This window comes from Ostrea edulis, chromosome 2, assembly GCF_947568905.1.
Source record: "Ostrea edulis chromosome 2, xbOstEdul1.1, whole genome shotgun sequence".
Lineage (NCBI taxonomy): Eukaryota > Metazoa > Mollusca > Bivalvia > Ostreida > Ostreidae > Ostrea > Ostrea edulis.
Genome location: NC_079165.1, coordinates 37,506,892 through 37,520,473, shown reverse-complemented (window position 1 = coordinate 37,520,473; position 13,582 = coordinate 37,506,892). Strand labels below are relative to the sequence as shown.

Genomic DNA, 13,582 nt, shown 5'->3' with positions numbered 1-13,582 from the left:
TCCTTAAACGTAAAAGATTTGTAGAAGACGATCAATTTTGAAATATACATGATAATGTACTCAATCGGTTTTGTAATAGTTTCATTATATTACTACCTGTGTAGATTTTTCTATACTTATTTCTTGATTATATGTACATTGTATATATACTAGCGGAAAAAGAAACTGCACTTATAGAATTTAGTATAATTTTTTTCCATATTTATTGTTTATATCTATAAAATCTAAACAATCGATAAAGGATGTTTTGGAACAATATTGGATAGTACCCGACTCAGATGCACGGACTTTTTCATGGTTAATGAACACGTTGTTTATCGAAGTGTTCGTACGCACGAGTTTTACTGGCCAATACGGTTTGGAGTAAGAACTGTAACAGATTTGTTTGGACTCTATTCATTAAGGAAAGCACTTTACGGTAGTTTTGACAAAATGTACCTCATGCCACGACTCAGCAAAAGTGCTGTTGGGATGCTTCAAGCTGGAATGGCATAAAACATCGTGTAGCAAGACACTTTGGAGTTCATCGGAACACCATCCAGTCATTATGGAGACGTTTCCAACAATTTGGTAACACTCGGGATCGACCACGTTCTGTGCGTCCTCGTGTGACGTCTCGTTGATAGGACAACCACAATAGACTTGTGCACCTGAGAAATCGCTTCCAGACAGCAAGTGTGACTGCTTATAGCATTCCTTGTCTTCGACCTATCAGTCTAAGAACTGTGCGTAATCGTCTGCGCGAGCACAACATCAAGACGTCCAGCGGTGCGCCCAATTCTACTTCAACGTCATCGTATCGCTAGACTAGCGTGGTGCAGATGACATCTGCGATTCAGAATACAGGACTGGGCCAATATTCTGTTCACTGATGAATCCAGATTTCATTTGGATAGCAGTGACGGCCGTTATAGAGTGTATCGTCGCGTTGGGGAGCGGTACCAGGACGCTTGTGTTGTGCAACGTCGACAATTCGGTGAAGGTAGCGTTATGGTGTGGGTTGGAATAACAGCACGTGGAAGGACCCTTCTACAAATTGTCAATGGAAATCTCACCGGCGTACGCTATCGAGACGAAATTATTCAGCGCCATGTGATACCCTTCATACAGAGACAGCAAAATCACATCACTCTGCAGCAAGACAACGCAAGACCACATGTTGCACGTGTAGTCAGGGACTTTTATGTTCAACAGAATGTCGATGTCTTGCCTTGGCTAGCTGTTTCCCCCGATTTAACGCCGATCGAACACGTCTAGGATGAATTGGAACGACGTCTACGCCGTTTACCAAATCAGCCAGTGACATTGGCTAATTTAGGCCAGGCTTTAACCAACATCTGGAACAACATCCCTCAAGCATTTCTTAACACTTTAGTGGCATAATTCAATGAGGCGCCGTTGTCAAGCATGCGTGAATGCAAATGGTGGTCACACGCGTTATTAACTTTGTTAATTCAAGTTCGAATACCAGTGTCTTTCGAGTGTGCTGAAATTGACGTTATTCGACGTTAACATTAATGGATTATGAAATGTTGTAACGAATACATTTGTTAACAGTATTACAAAAAGTAAAATTTGTTCATTGTTATTTTTTATTATATTTTCATACGTTAAATAATACAGTTTCTTTTTTCCGCTAGTATATATGCAACAGCGTACACGGTATAGTGTTAAAAGGTAATTCAATAAGAAAGATAAGATATATAAAATAAAAGAATTATAATATACAAATAATAATGATACAAACAATGATATAGAAAATAAAAAATTCCTTCATTTTTATTTATTTTTATTTTATTTTTTGTTGTTGTAAAGTTTAAATTCATACCTTTCAGACAACCTGTCATTCTAATCAGACGATAGCATTTTGTACAGCGTCGATTGTTTTTTAAATGTTCGATATTCAAAAATCTAATTAATCCATCGCAACATGTAAAACACTATATAAGAAGTTTTGTTTTAACACAGATGACCAGTTTTCACCCGGACCTATCGAGATCTAACGGTGTTGTACCAGATGAGAGGATCAATATGTTAAACGCCAGCGCGAAAATGGAAAAACGGCAGGGCACAGACCAGGCATCTCTCTGTGAAGAAGTGCATCAGTTTGGGGAGAGCAGTTCAGTGCATGGCCTTAAATATGTGACAGGACATTCTTCTAGCTGTTGTAGGAGGTCAGTTTCTAAGTTACATTACTTGAAAATTTACTATAGTGCTCAAATATCCTTGTATAGAGGCTTAAGTCGTTAAATATAAGTAACATTTGAATACCTTTGAAAGTATACATATATATATAACATCTCTTTTCTTTTCCGACTTGCCACGCATATTTATCAAATGGCGTTTAAAAACGAACCAACTGCCGTCTCAAAAATAAAATTTTGTATTTTGCACCAGAGAAAATAAAGAGGAAGAACTGATTCACTTATACTATACCATATTTTCAAAATTATTCTTTCGCATTTGTTTTGGGTTTTTTCATATTTTTTTCTCTAAAAGTATACATGTAAAACAAAAGTTTCATGACTGAATAATGTCGCTTGCATGTGTTTGGAAATTGGATTGACGAAGCTCACTAATAAACCAGACAGAGCTGTTACAGCAGACACGCATAAACCTCATTTTGGCTGGTGGGGAAAACCCCCTACAAAACCCCGATCAACTCCGATAAAACACTCACAGCATCTGTTGCCACATAAACGTTAATTTTCTCCCCATTTAGTTCTTGGAAAATTGCCTACACGATAAATTAAATGGGAAAAATTCGCATAAATATAGAGGAATAACTTGACTACTTTTATGTACTGTATAAATTCTGTAATGGAAACGAATACCGGGAGACAAGTCAATAGAGTATTGCCTTTTATCATGAAAAAGTAGATAAAGTTGAGCATATCATTCTTTTATTTGAATTCCGCTCTATTCTAAGTTTCTGCACGAACTTACACACAAGCACTACGTTCATGATAAACATATACATGTATAATATATATTTCCTTTTTTCTCTCTTTTTTTTCTATTGCTTTTTTTTGTACACACAATAAAGCACGTGAAGACAATCAAGCCATATACATGTATAAGTGCCCACATATTTAATTATATGGAGAGAGATATGTTTTAAGTAAGTAGCAAGTATATATTTACACTCCAGATATTATCCAACTTTAGAGGATATCAGTTACTTTATTGAAATTGATACAGAGATCACACAGAATCATGGACTTTATATACATCTGTATAAACAACGGCTAGGCTGGTTTTAGATACAAGCTTTCGTGGCAGATCCACTAAATACATGTTTATTAAAATGAAAACAAAACAAGTGTGTCGGAAAAATGAAAGGTTCGTTTAAAATACGTGTGGAATATTAGCTTTTATTTGATGATTTACCAGATAATGCTCTTACCAATCAATAAAGAAATTTTTCAGAGTGTCTTATACATTCAACATGTGTAATTTCTCATATACTTATGAATACAAGCCAGGCTTTCGTTCATAAAGTACTTTACAATAAAGTAAATATGTATTTAAGATTTATCTTTTAAAAGTGTGCTAGTAACCGAAACTGAAGGAGATACTTTTGACAGATAGAGTGAATAGGGAAAGGGTGAGGAAGGGGGAGTGAAAGGGGGGGGGGGTGAAAGAGGCGGGAGAGAGGATAGGAAGGGGGTGGGAGAGGGGAGAGGAATGAGTTTAGGGGGGGGTGAAAGAGGCGGGAGAGGGGATATGGAGGGCGGGAGGGGGTGAAAGAGGCGGGAGAGGGGATAAGGAGGGAGCGAAGGGGGGATGAAAGAGGCGGGAGAGGGGATAGGGAGGGATCGAAGAGGAGGGGTGAAAGAGGCGGGAGAGGGGATAGGGAGGGAGCGAAGAGGAGGGGTGAAAGAGAGGGGATAGGGAGGGAGTGAAGAGGGGGGGGGGGTAAAAGAGGCGGGAGAGGGGATAGGGAGTAAAAGAGGTGGGAAAGGGGATAGGGAGGGATCGAAGAGGGGGGGGGGTGAAAGATGCGGGAGAGGGGAGAGGGAGGGATCGAAGAGGGGGGGGGGGTGAAAGATGCGGGAGAGGGGATAGGGAGGGAGCGCATGGGAGGGGTGAAAGAGGTGGGAGAGGGGAAAGCGAATGGGGGAGAAAAGAAAGGTAACCGGGTGGGAGAGGGGAGGGAAAGGGGTAGGGAGAGGAGGAATGAGAGAGGAGAGTTGAATAAGTTGTAGGAAAAGGGGAGATATAAAGAAGGCGAGGGAGATAGGGGAGGATTCCTGTAAATTTTCATCAATTGAAAATACTTACAATATGTACGATATCAGATTTTATCCTTTATATGTTAAGGAGGGCTGACACACTCGAGAAATCTGGTGTGGTTGGAAAGTGGAGATGATGTACAATTAATATTTTGAAATTATTTAGTTTTGAAATAAAGTTTTAGTAGAAAGATACCTAAAACAAAAAAATTAAAACCCTTGCTTGATTCGAACTCACGATTTACAATTCAGCTGTCTACACGTTGAATTATTAAGCTATAGAGATAGTTTTTAGATTTGAATAGAATATAAACGTATTGCCGACATTTATAGTTTCATTCATGTTTCAAAAGGAAGTCGGCCATTATGACGATGCAGTATAGCTCTTAAAACGACATGGACGGGATAATATCTATAAATCAGTGATTATTGTAAATAATAACTTTTATGTGACGTGCGAGGTATTTGTCTCTCACTTTACCCTGGTTTTCTACCCTTCTCTGTAATGTCACGTCATTAGCAAATGTGAATACGATTTAATTTAATGACTTCATGATAAGCACAAAACAGCCAGATAGAAGAATATTAGCAAAGGATAATAGAGAAAAGAAACGCGATATTTGAGAATTTAGCTTTTCATTGAAGGTGGGGACCAGATATAGGTACGAACTGGAAAAGCATGGCAAGATTGATTAGAATAGGTGATGAAACACAAACCACACCAGAAATGTATTTCTCATATTGAGACCCGTTCTTAATACATGTATATTCAACGACAGAAAATAAATAATGAATGAAAATTTGGTGCAAATGACCTGGGTTGAAGTTGTAAAAAGACAGGAAATGGGGACCGTACATTACGAAGGCTGATGTAGCATATATCGACACATTGAACAAAAAGTATATACAAATTCTATGCTGTGTCATCCAATTAGATCAGAAGTAAAACTACTACCAACTGATACTGAACTACCGCACGCCATTTTAGTATCACGAGACCATAAAGATAAATCATTGACGCAGAATGTACACGAGGCTTTTGTACAGCGCTGGTTTAGGACATATGAATAGATAATTTCTAAATCCGTCCCCATGAAATAAAATTGATCCCCACGAATTTAGAATTCATTCCCACAAAATGAAATTCGTTCCCTTGATATCAATTTCGCTTCCACGAAATAAATTTCATTCCCTTGATTTTTAAGGTACATGTATCTCCATTCTCATATAAATTATCAATATCAATGGATCAAAGTGGGGAAGAGATGTATTAATTCCAATCAATAACCAAAGAAAATGTATATGTTGCCACCTTTTAAAAGATGTCAGACACGCATGTCAAGATCAGATAATCGCACAGTTTCATTAATGATACGTCCCCACAAGATCACGATTCGCGGCACGATTGAAATCATGGTACGCTCTTAATTTTAAAATAATCGTGGTGATCGTGTCAAATCTCACCTAATTTTGATGTCAGTCGTGACAATCGTGTTGATCGTAGCAAATGTATTGACTGTCGAAAAATTTTCTACGATCAACACGATTAATTTTCAGTCGTTATAATCGCATCAGATTGCATCGCATTGTAACAAAGCACAACATGTCGTATCTAATAGTGCTGATTCAGGTCAATCTTTTACAAGGTAATCACTACGTTATGTTGTGATGTTCCACGATCTGTCACGGTACTTTTAATATAGGCCTACAGTAATGCTGCAAATGCCACGTTGGCATCAACCTCAACTTCCGCCATTTTTAGTGGTTGTGTTCATTTTCTAAATGTTTAAAGAATGATAAAAATACATGATTTTTTTTAAGTAACCAAGTTTTAATATCAACAGGCTTTTTTTTTTTTTAAAATGCTACTTTATGAATGTGTATGAATTAATTATGAATATCAGGGAAATCCTTGTATTCGTACAATAGACACCAGTATAGGAGTTATTGCCATTGCCAACATTTTTAAAAAAAAATAATATAATAAATAATTGATTTTTTAAAATGGAAAATATAGACTTTTTCATTGTCAATTGTTTACTACATTGTATTTCTTAAAATTTTATCCGGCGAATAAAATTCCTCCAAAAGTTATATTTCTATCATGCGCAAAGTTTCGATAGATGGAATAAAGATTTTGTTAAAGCCTATAGGACGTCACATGAGGGTGGGACTACCTTAAAGTTAAGAGCGGGCTCTATGTTTACATTAATGTCCATTAACGTCCACTACAAGTGGGTAAATCATTGGGTCCAGTAAGTTTATAACAATAATATGAAATTGATCAGTTTTTGTTTAGTGATATATGATTTACCCACAGATAATGGACGTTAATTTAAATATAAGTTTGCAATTATGCAATATACAATAAATATATATATATTAATTAGGCCCTCCATGCTCTATCAACGACTCCAATTTAAAAAGAATCAAAAGCCTACAAATAAAGCTTCAATTTGTTATGAAAAAACTGTTGGAAATAAGAAAAACCCTATTTCAGTGATTTCAAAATTCTTTAATGCATTCTCTCAAAATATTTGTCTGTAATTTGGGACTGCACGCGGTAAACGTCGACTTAAGCACTTGTATTGTCAAAAGCCAAATTTTAAAAACGGAGAAAAGCGTAGAACATGGGTTACTCTCTGCTAATAAAAGCAGACAAGTACATGGTGAAGAACTGCATGCGAAGAACTTGTCTTACTGATACATGTATATAGATGATATGTCCCGTGATGCTTCAAAGGTTGATTAATATGTAATGAAGCAAAATAGAGTTTCAAGTTTGACTGTTTTATTTGGACTAGTGATTAATGTGAATGTTGAGAGAATCTTATTTCGTGCAAACGAAATTTATTTTCGTGAGAACGAAATAAATTTCTTGGAAACGATTTTTTTTTTTTAATTTCATCCACTTGTCCAAAACCAGCCACCGTAAGATTTACTAGATGAAGAGCTGTACAAAATATTTGGTTTACTTATTTTACCAGCGTGAAGGCATTCTGATAGATAAAATGAAATTCAGAAGACCACAATGCAACACTTCAATGAGTAATCCAAACGAGCTCTAGATTTTGGCGTGGTATCTGATTAGATCTTGAAGACTATCGTTTGACTGACATGTGCGCATGAAAAGAGTCGAAGCTGCAAAAGAAGCTGTCAGAAGTCTCAATCGAAGTATTGGGTATCTATCAAAATTCTCTCGAGAGACATGTTATCATCCACATCATTGAGAAAACTTGCTCTCAATGGCAAGTTTAGGTGGCCATAAATAAAGGATGCTGTGATCGAGAGGCTGAATATCAAGAACTGTGCTGAGTATGTTCTTTGATGCAGAAACACAGAATAATGGAGTACTTTCTGTCGTCTTATTGCAAGACACACAGAAAGGTAAACCAGAAAATTTTATAGGACGCAGTCATAAATTAAGAACAAGTGACATTGAAATATCCAGTTCGATTGATTGATTGTTCTGTTTTACGTCCCGTCGAGAATTTGTAGGTGAAATACCACAAATTTAGACCTAAGCTTAGCGCTCAGTGCTGTAGCAGTGACGGTTCTTTAACATGTTAACACGTGCCACGATATGGGACGTCCGCTTTTAAGGTCATATCCGAAAGACTCATGATTCTCAATACTATATGCCGAGCTTTTGACGAAGGAGCAACCACTACCTATGCCATGTAAATGTATGTTAATGTTTTGACGCGGCTATGGCATGAGCGGGGCTCGAACTCACGACCTCCCGGTTACAAAGCGACGCTTTATCACCGAGTTACCGCGACCGGTATATCGAGTTCGAACCAGGGAAAAAATTTAACAGGCATATATAATTCCATGGTCATCTAATTAAAACAACAAATGAAGTAGATTTTGATAGATTTATTCAAGATTGTACAGATCTCATAAGAACAAAGAAAATATATTTCAATACGATTTAGAATTTACACAGATCTAAGTAGATCAACAAAGGAAACATATTTTAATAAATTTATTTTAAAACTGCTTCATAAAGTCACAATGCAAACTGCTTTACAGTACCTTTTTGTATATAAATCAGCGTGCACATGTTTCAATTCTACGAGAAAATTTCGTGTAATATCTGAGATCTAAAATTCATACTTTCAAGATCATTAAATTTTCACTGCTAATATTACGCCATTTCTTGTAACAGGACATTAAAAAATGAAACATTCTACCGTCTGCTGTCTGATTTTAAGGTTCCGAGACTTTCACTTCCAAATGCCTTGGCTTGATGATTTGATGAAGGAGCAAATACTACGTACATATTTTTACGTGACGTGGACTTGGCAGGAGCCGGTATCAGACTCATGACCTCATTCTACCACTGAGTTATCCCGCCCGGTTCATACTAAAGTACTTTTGTTTCAAACTATCGGATATCATTTTAGGGAACTAAGCACATAGGGTCCATTTTGTGCCACATAGAAAGAAAGACATGGAGGTGTATCGTTAGAATCAGAGACAGAACGTCTCTAAAATTATCTGCCTTGATCAGGGAATAAGCCTAAAATTGAACTCTATAAACCAGGATGTGCACTTTGTAATATATAAATAACACTGAGAAGAGCGAGACATTATCCAGAAAAAGATTTCTATCACACATTTTGGAAGGAAGTTTTATCTTATAGCCTCGGGGGAATGAAAATGTTTCTCTTTGAATCATATGATAAACCGTATATCTTATAACCCCCCCCCCCCCCCCCGCTCTGTCCTACTATATGTATCATGTACTACATGTGCAAGTGATTAATGTTTCTATATGCATTTAGGATATGTACAGTTCACTGATTTTACGTCACGTTCTATCTATTATCAAAATGAGTCATATACCCTGTTTTTGAGTTATTTCATTTGATAAGTTTTATAGAGGTCTGTTATTATTAAGACGTATGATTTTCAGAAACTTTGTCGTTAGTTTATAAACCCCTACCGATTAAAGTTTACTCGCAATGAAAAAATTTAAAACCACGAAAGCCATTTCTTTAAATTTTTGCACCATTCAAAAGCAATTGCAATTTGATAGATATTTTACATTACATTGTATAAAATAAATATTGTAAACTAATACATAGTTTTGTTTTTCGATTAGTGTAATAAGTAGACTAGTGAACCAGATATTAATTGATTAATGAGGTTTTGTTTCCATGAATTGGCTGTTCCCTTGGGATTTTCAAAGTATATTCAATACTAGGTCAGACGTTGTTAGCATATACATCTTTTCAATTGATTTTTATGATAATTAAGATTACAGACATGATAAAATAACACTCGTCAATAAACTTTTATTGTCTTTTACTAATTTATTATACCCCACTTTGATTGTTTTGATAAAAAGGAATTGATTGATTATATACATTTGTGTGTACTTTTTACAATTTGTTTTAATTTGTGCTTAAGCGTGTAAGACAATTGTTGTTTCAATAATGAACAATTATCCTTCATTGTTGAAATAGCTTACATTTTTTTTAACCGGCTTAATGTGTCCAAAAGCTTGACATATCTTGGCCGTTAAGACATTTCCCTTCAATAGTGAAAGACCCTATAGACTGTATACAGTTTGCCCTGTAAAGACATTAACCTTCTATATTGAAACAGTTTACATAAGCCTTGTGAAACACATCACATTTTACAATTGAAGACTAGGCTTTTTTACATCATAGACAGTTACTTCTTCAACAAAAATGGAAAAAGGAAATATTTATATCTAGTGATCAGCTATTCAAAATATTATTTGTTAAACACCATTCTTATTCTATACATATGTACACTGAAGTTGATATTAAAAAAGATGCTGGAGTTCCTCATTGATAATATCTTCTTAGTCTTTGGTGATCAGGTCTTCCAACAATATGTTAGAATTGCCATGGGCACAAATTGTGCCCCTTTGTTAGCTGACCTGTTTTTATATTCCTATGAGACAGAATTTATGAAAGCTTCTAATGAGAAGACAAAATTTCTTGCTGTGGCGTTAAACTCGATATTTAAATATGTCGATGACATTTTATCAATTAGCAATAATCATTTTCATTCGATATATCCCAGTAACTCAAAATGAAAGACACCACAGAGTCTTCCACATCTGCTTCGTACTTAAATATTTTATTGAACATAAAATTTAACGGCAAACTAAGAACTCAACTTTATGACAGAGGGATGATTTCAGCTTCCCCATCGTCAACTTCCCATGTTTATGTAACAATATCCCATTATCATCTGCATATGGTGCTATGTCTCCAAACTGATTCAATACGTAAGAAATTCTTTCTGTGTATGGTCAGTTTTTAAAATCGAGGCAGGCTACTCAAAAACAAGTTGATGTTACAGGGGTTTCAACAGTCACGTTTAAAGTCAGCATTTCGCAAATTCTATGGTCGTTATAACAATCTAGTTTGCCAATACAGCCAGTCATTTGATCAAATGCTATCTGACGTGTTTCGTACATTAGGCCGTTATTTTCACACTGATTTTGTCTGCGGATTACTTCGTTTACGTGCTCAAGATATAGGGCTCACGGAGGGTTTGACCGGTCGACAGGGGATACTTACTCCTCCTAGCCACTTTTGGTATATCCAAAGGTCCGTGTTTGCCCAACTCTTAATTTTGTATTTCTGATAGGAGTTATGAGATTGATCACTGTTCATAATCTTTACTTTTTCATTTTACTTTTATATTGAAACAGTTTATATATTTTGCCTTGTGAAACACGTTACATTTCACTTTTCTAATGAAACAGTTTAAATATATTTTGCTTGTGAGACACGTTAATTTATTTTGATATTGAAACACTTTAATTCGATATTCCCCTAGTTGAGATATTTCCTGAAATGGTTTGACAGCTGATGTAAATGTGAAAACATTTTCGCTTTTAAATTGATACAGCTTACATACTTTGCAATTTGAAGACATTTTACTTTTAATATAGATATATCTTAGATATGTTGCCTACTTTACAGTGTAGATATTTATTTTGATTTTGAAAAAGCTTACATATTTTGTCCGACTAAGACAAAACAGCTTCCATAATTCTCCTTGTGAAGACATTTTCCTTTCGTGTTGGAACATCTTTGATTTGGTTTAGATATTTTCTTCCGGATTGACACAACATAGTTTGCTCGGTTAAGACATTTTTACCACCGTGATTTACCGCTACATGTATGACCAGATACATCTGTAACATATACACGTCTCTGGCATGACTTCTCATGCATCAGTTCAGTGAAGGTAGTTGACAGAACAACGGTATATTTTAGAAGTATGGCAAATCTAAGATATGAAAAATATTCTCATTCGTTTATTGTTATTTCATGCTCATTAATCTATTAACGTGTTAAGTGAGTCCAATCCAACTTTTAACTTCGTAATGCTTTCTTTTTTAAAATGACTTGATAATTGTAGCTACGTTTTTGTATATGTATAAATTTCCGATCCCCAAAGTAGCCAGTTTGTCTGCATAGTTCCTATTTCTATATGCACAGCATATTTGATAAAGCATTTTTAATGAAATAAATTCAGTATCCTATTGTTCTAATTGACAGGGTGATCTGGCTTTTATTGGTTTTGACATGCCTTGGTGTCTTGGTCTACCAGATCATAGACCGAGTGCAATACTTCATCAGCAATCCCGTCACCGTCAACGTACAGGTCAACTACAACCATACGCTCATGTTTCCTGCAGTGACAATCTGCAATCAAAACGCTTTCAAGTAAGTTCAGCATTGTTTATCTACTTGTTCACATTCATTTACAATCAATTTTCGCTTGTAGTCATGATATAAGGTAGCATATTTATGCCACCTACTAGCCGGATAATAACTTGCACCAGATCTTTATTTAGCTGCAGAACTGTAGCTCTGCGGGTGGAAAATTGAGATACACCAGAGAGCTACAGATCATCCCTTATTTAAACAAAACTTCGATACAAAGCGCAACCGTTTCAACGCGCGATTGATTAACTTGCATTTCAAACATTCATCAAAGCCCCGTGCGAACCTCAAAGTTCGTTATCTGACGTAACCATGTTAGGTTGCCATGAAGTCAATCTAATCCTATTCGATTATAATTGTATTTATTCATAATTCCAGTACTACTGGACGCTGTTTTCATGTTATCATAAACGCAAATAATTAATAGAAAAATGAATAGTGTCTCCGGACGTAAATTACTCTTGACCTATAGAGTGTGCGCCTAGTCTGGTCCCCCGCCACTTCGTTTTGCAGTTCGATAACGGAGTGTAAAATGGGAGTGACGGCACGGGGACCAAATTGAATTTAACTGAATAAACATTACTTTATTTATCGAACTTGAATTAAAACATTCCGAATATCTAGCTAAAAAAAATTGGGGGGGGGGGGGGAGGGGAATATTTAACATTGACAGGGTTGTCTTTAGATCTAGGGCGGGAGTATCAAAATATATGGATATGAAAATGAAGAGGGTTGAAATTAACTGGTAATCTAACATATGGTTACGTCAACAAACGAATTTTTTAAAGTTGTGAGTTTTCGGTCAGCATAAATGGGACTTTGTTTTGAGATGAAAATTTTTAGGCAGCAATGCAAAAATACAGTAATATAAGACTTTTAGCAGGAAAAGAAATGCGCTATTAAATCAAAGGTTTGTCGGATAATCATGTCAGCTTATCTGATAATCATATCGACTTGTGAAAAAATTATGATTTGATGACACAAATTGGTAATATTTACGTAAAATTCAAACTTGGCAGAGATTTACCACCATAATATTGAGTTCCTAGTCATGATTATTTTTCTGACAAATCGAAACAGATCTGACATGTTTTGCATAAATATCTGACGAGTGATGACAGAAATATACCACCATACTTTTGAAGATTGAAGACACCATCAGGTGATTTTGCTATATAATCTCTGCAAGCTAAATGGTCACCAGACGGTATGAGAATTTGGGGCTTTGGAATCCTCTGGAGGGCAATCCCGTTCAAAAAATCAGACATGTAGTCTTGTTAATGCTGTCAGTTTGTAGAAGTAAATATCAATATTCCGTTTATCAGATGGGAGATCTCTTCGATCTCCTTTTTCATTTGAAATGAAAGCAATTAATTACGTTCAAAATTGCAGACATATGTCTTTGTGAAGTTATTTGATACATTATGAATGTTTCTATTTTGTGAATACTTAGAAAATAAATGTTAGAGGTTTGGTTAATTATAGGATCATATCATCCGGCTATCATACTGAATTGCCATTAATGCTTATTTGCTCAATTCCCGACAATAATTCTGAATTTCCTTTACCAAAACGTTTTATGCATAGATATTTTGCACTCATTGGAAATATCAGGATATTTAA

The 13,582-nt window shown here is 35.7% G+C and overlaps 1 protein-coding gene across 1 annotated transcript in view; it reads left to right on the top strand.

Moving 5' to 3' along the window:
• The first annotated feature begins 1,860 nt into the window (after positions 1-1,860).
• LOC125679106 (uncharacterized) overlaps positions 1,861-13,582 on the top strand; it is a 27,333-nt gene continuing 15,611 nt past the window's right edge. Inside the window, exons 1-2 of the mRNA XM_056153916.1 lie at positions 1,861-2,174; positions 11,792-11,959. Coding sequence (XP_056009891.1) covers positions 1,969-2,174; positions 11,792-11,959 — 374 coding nt within the window. The 5' untranslated portion in view covers positions 1,861-1,968. The remainder of the gene's footprint in view (positions 2,175-11,791; positions 11,960-13,582) is intronic.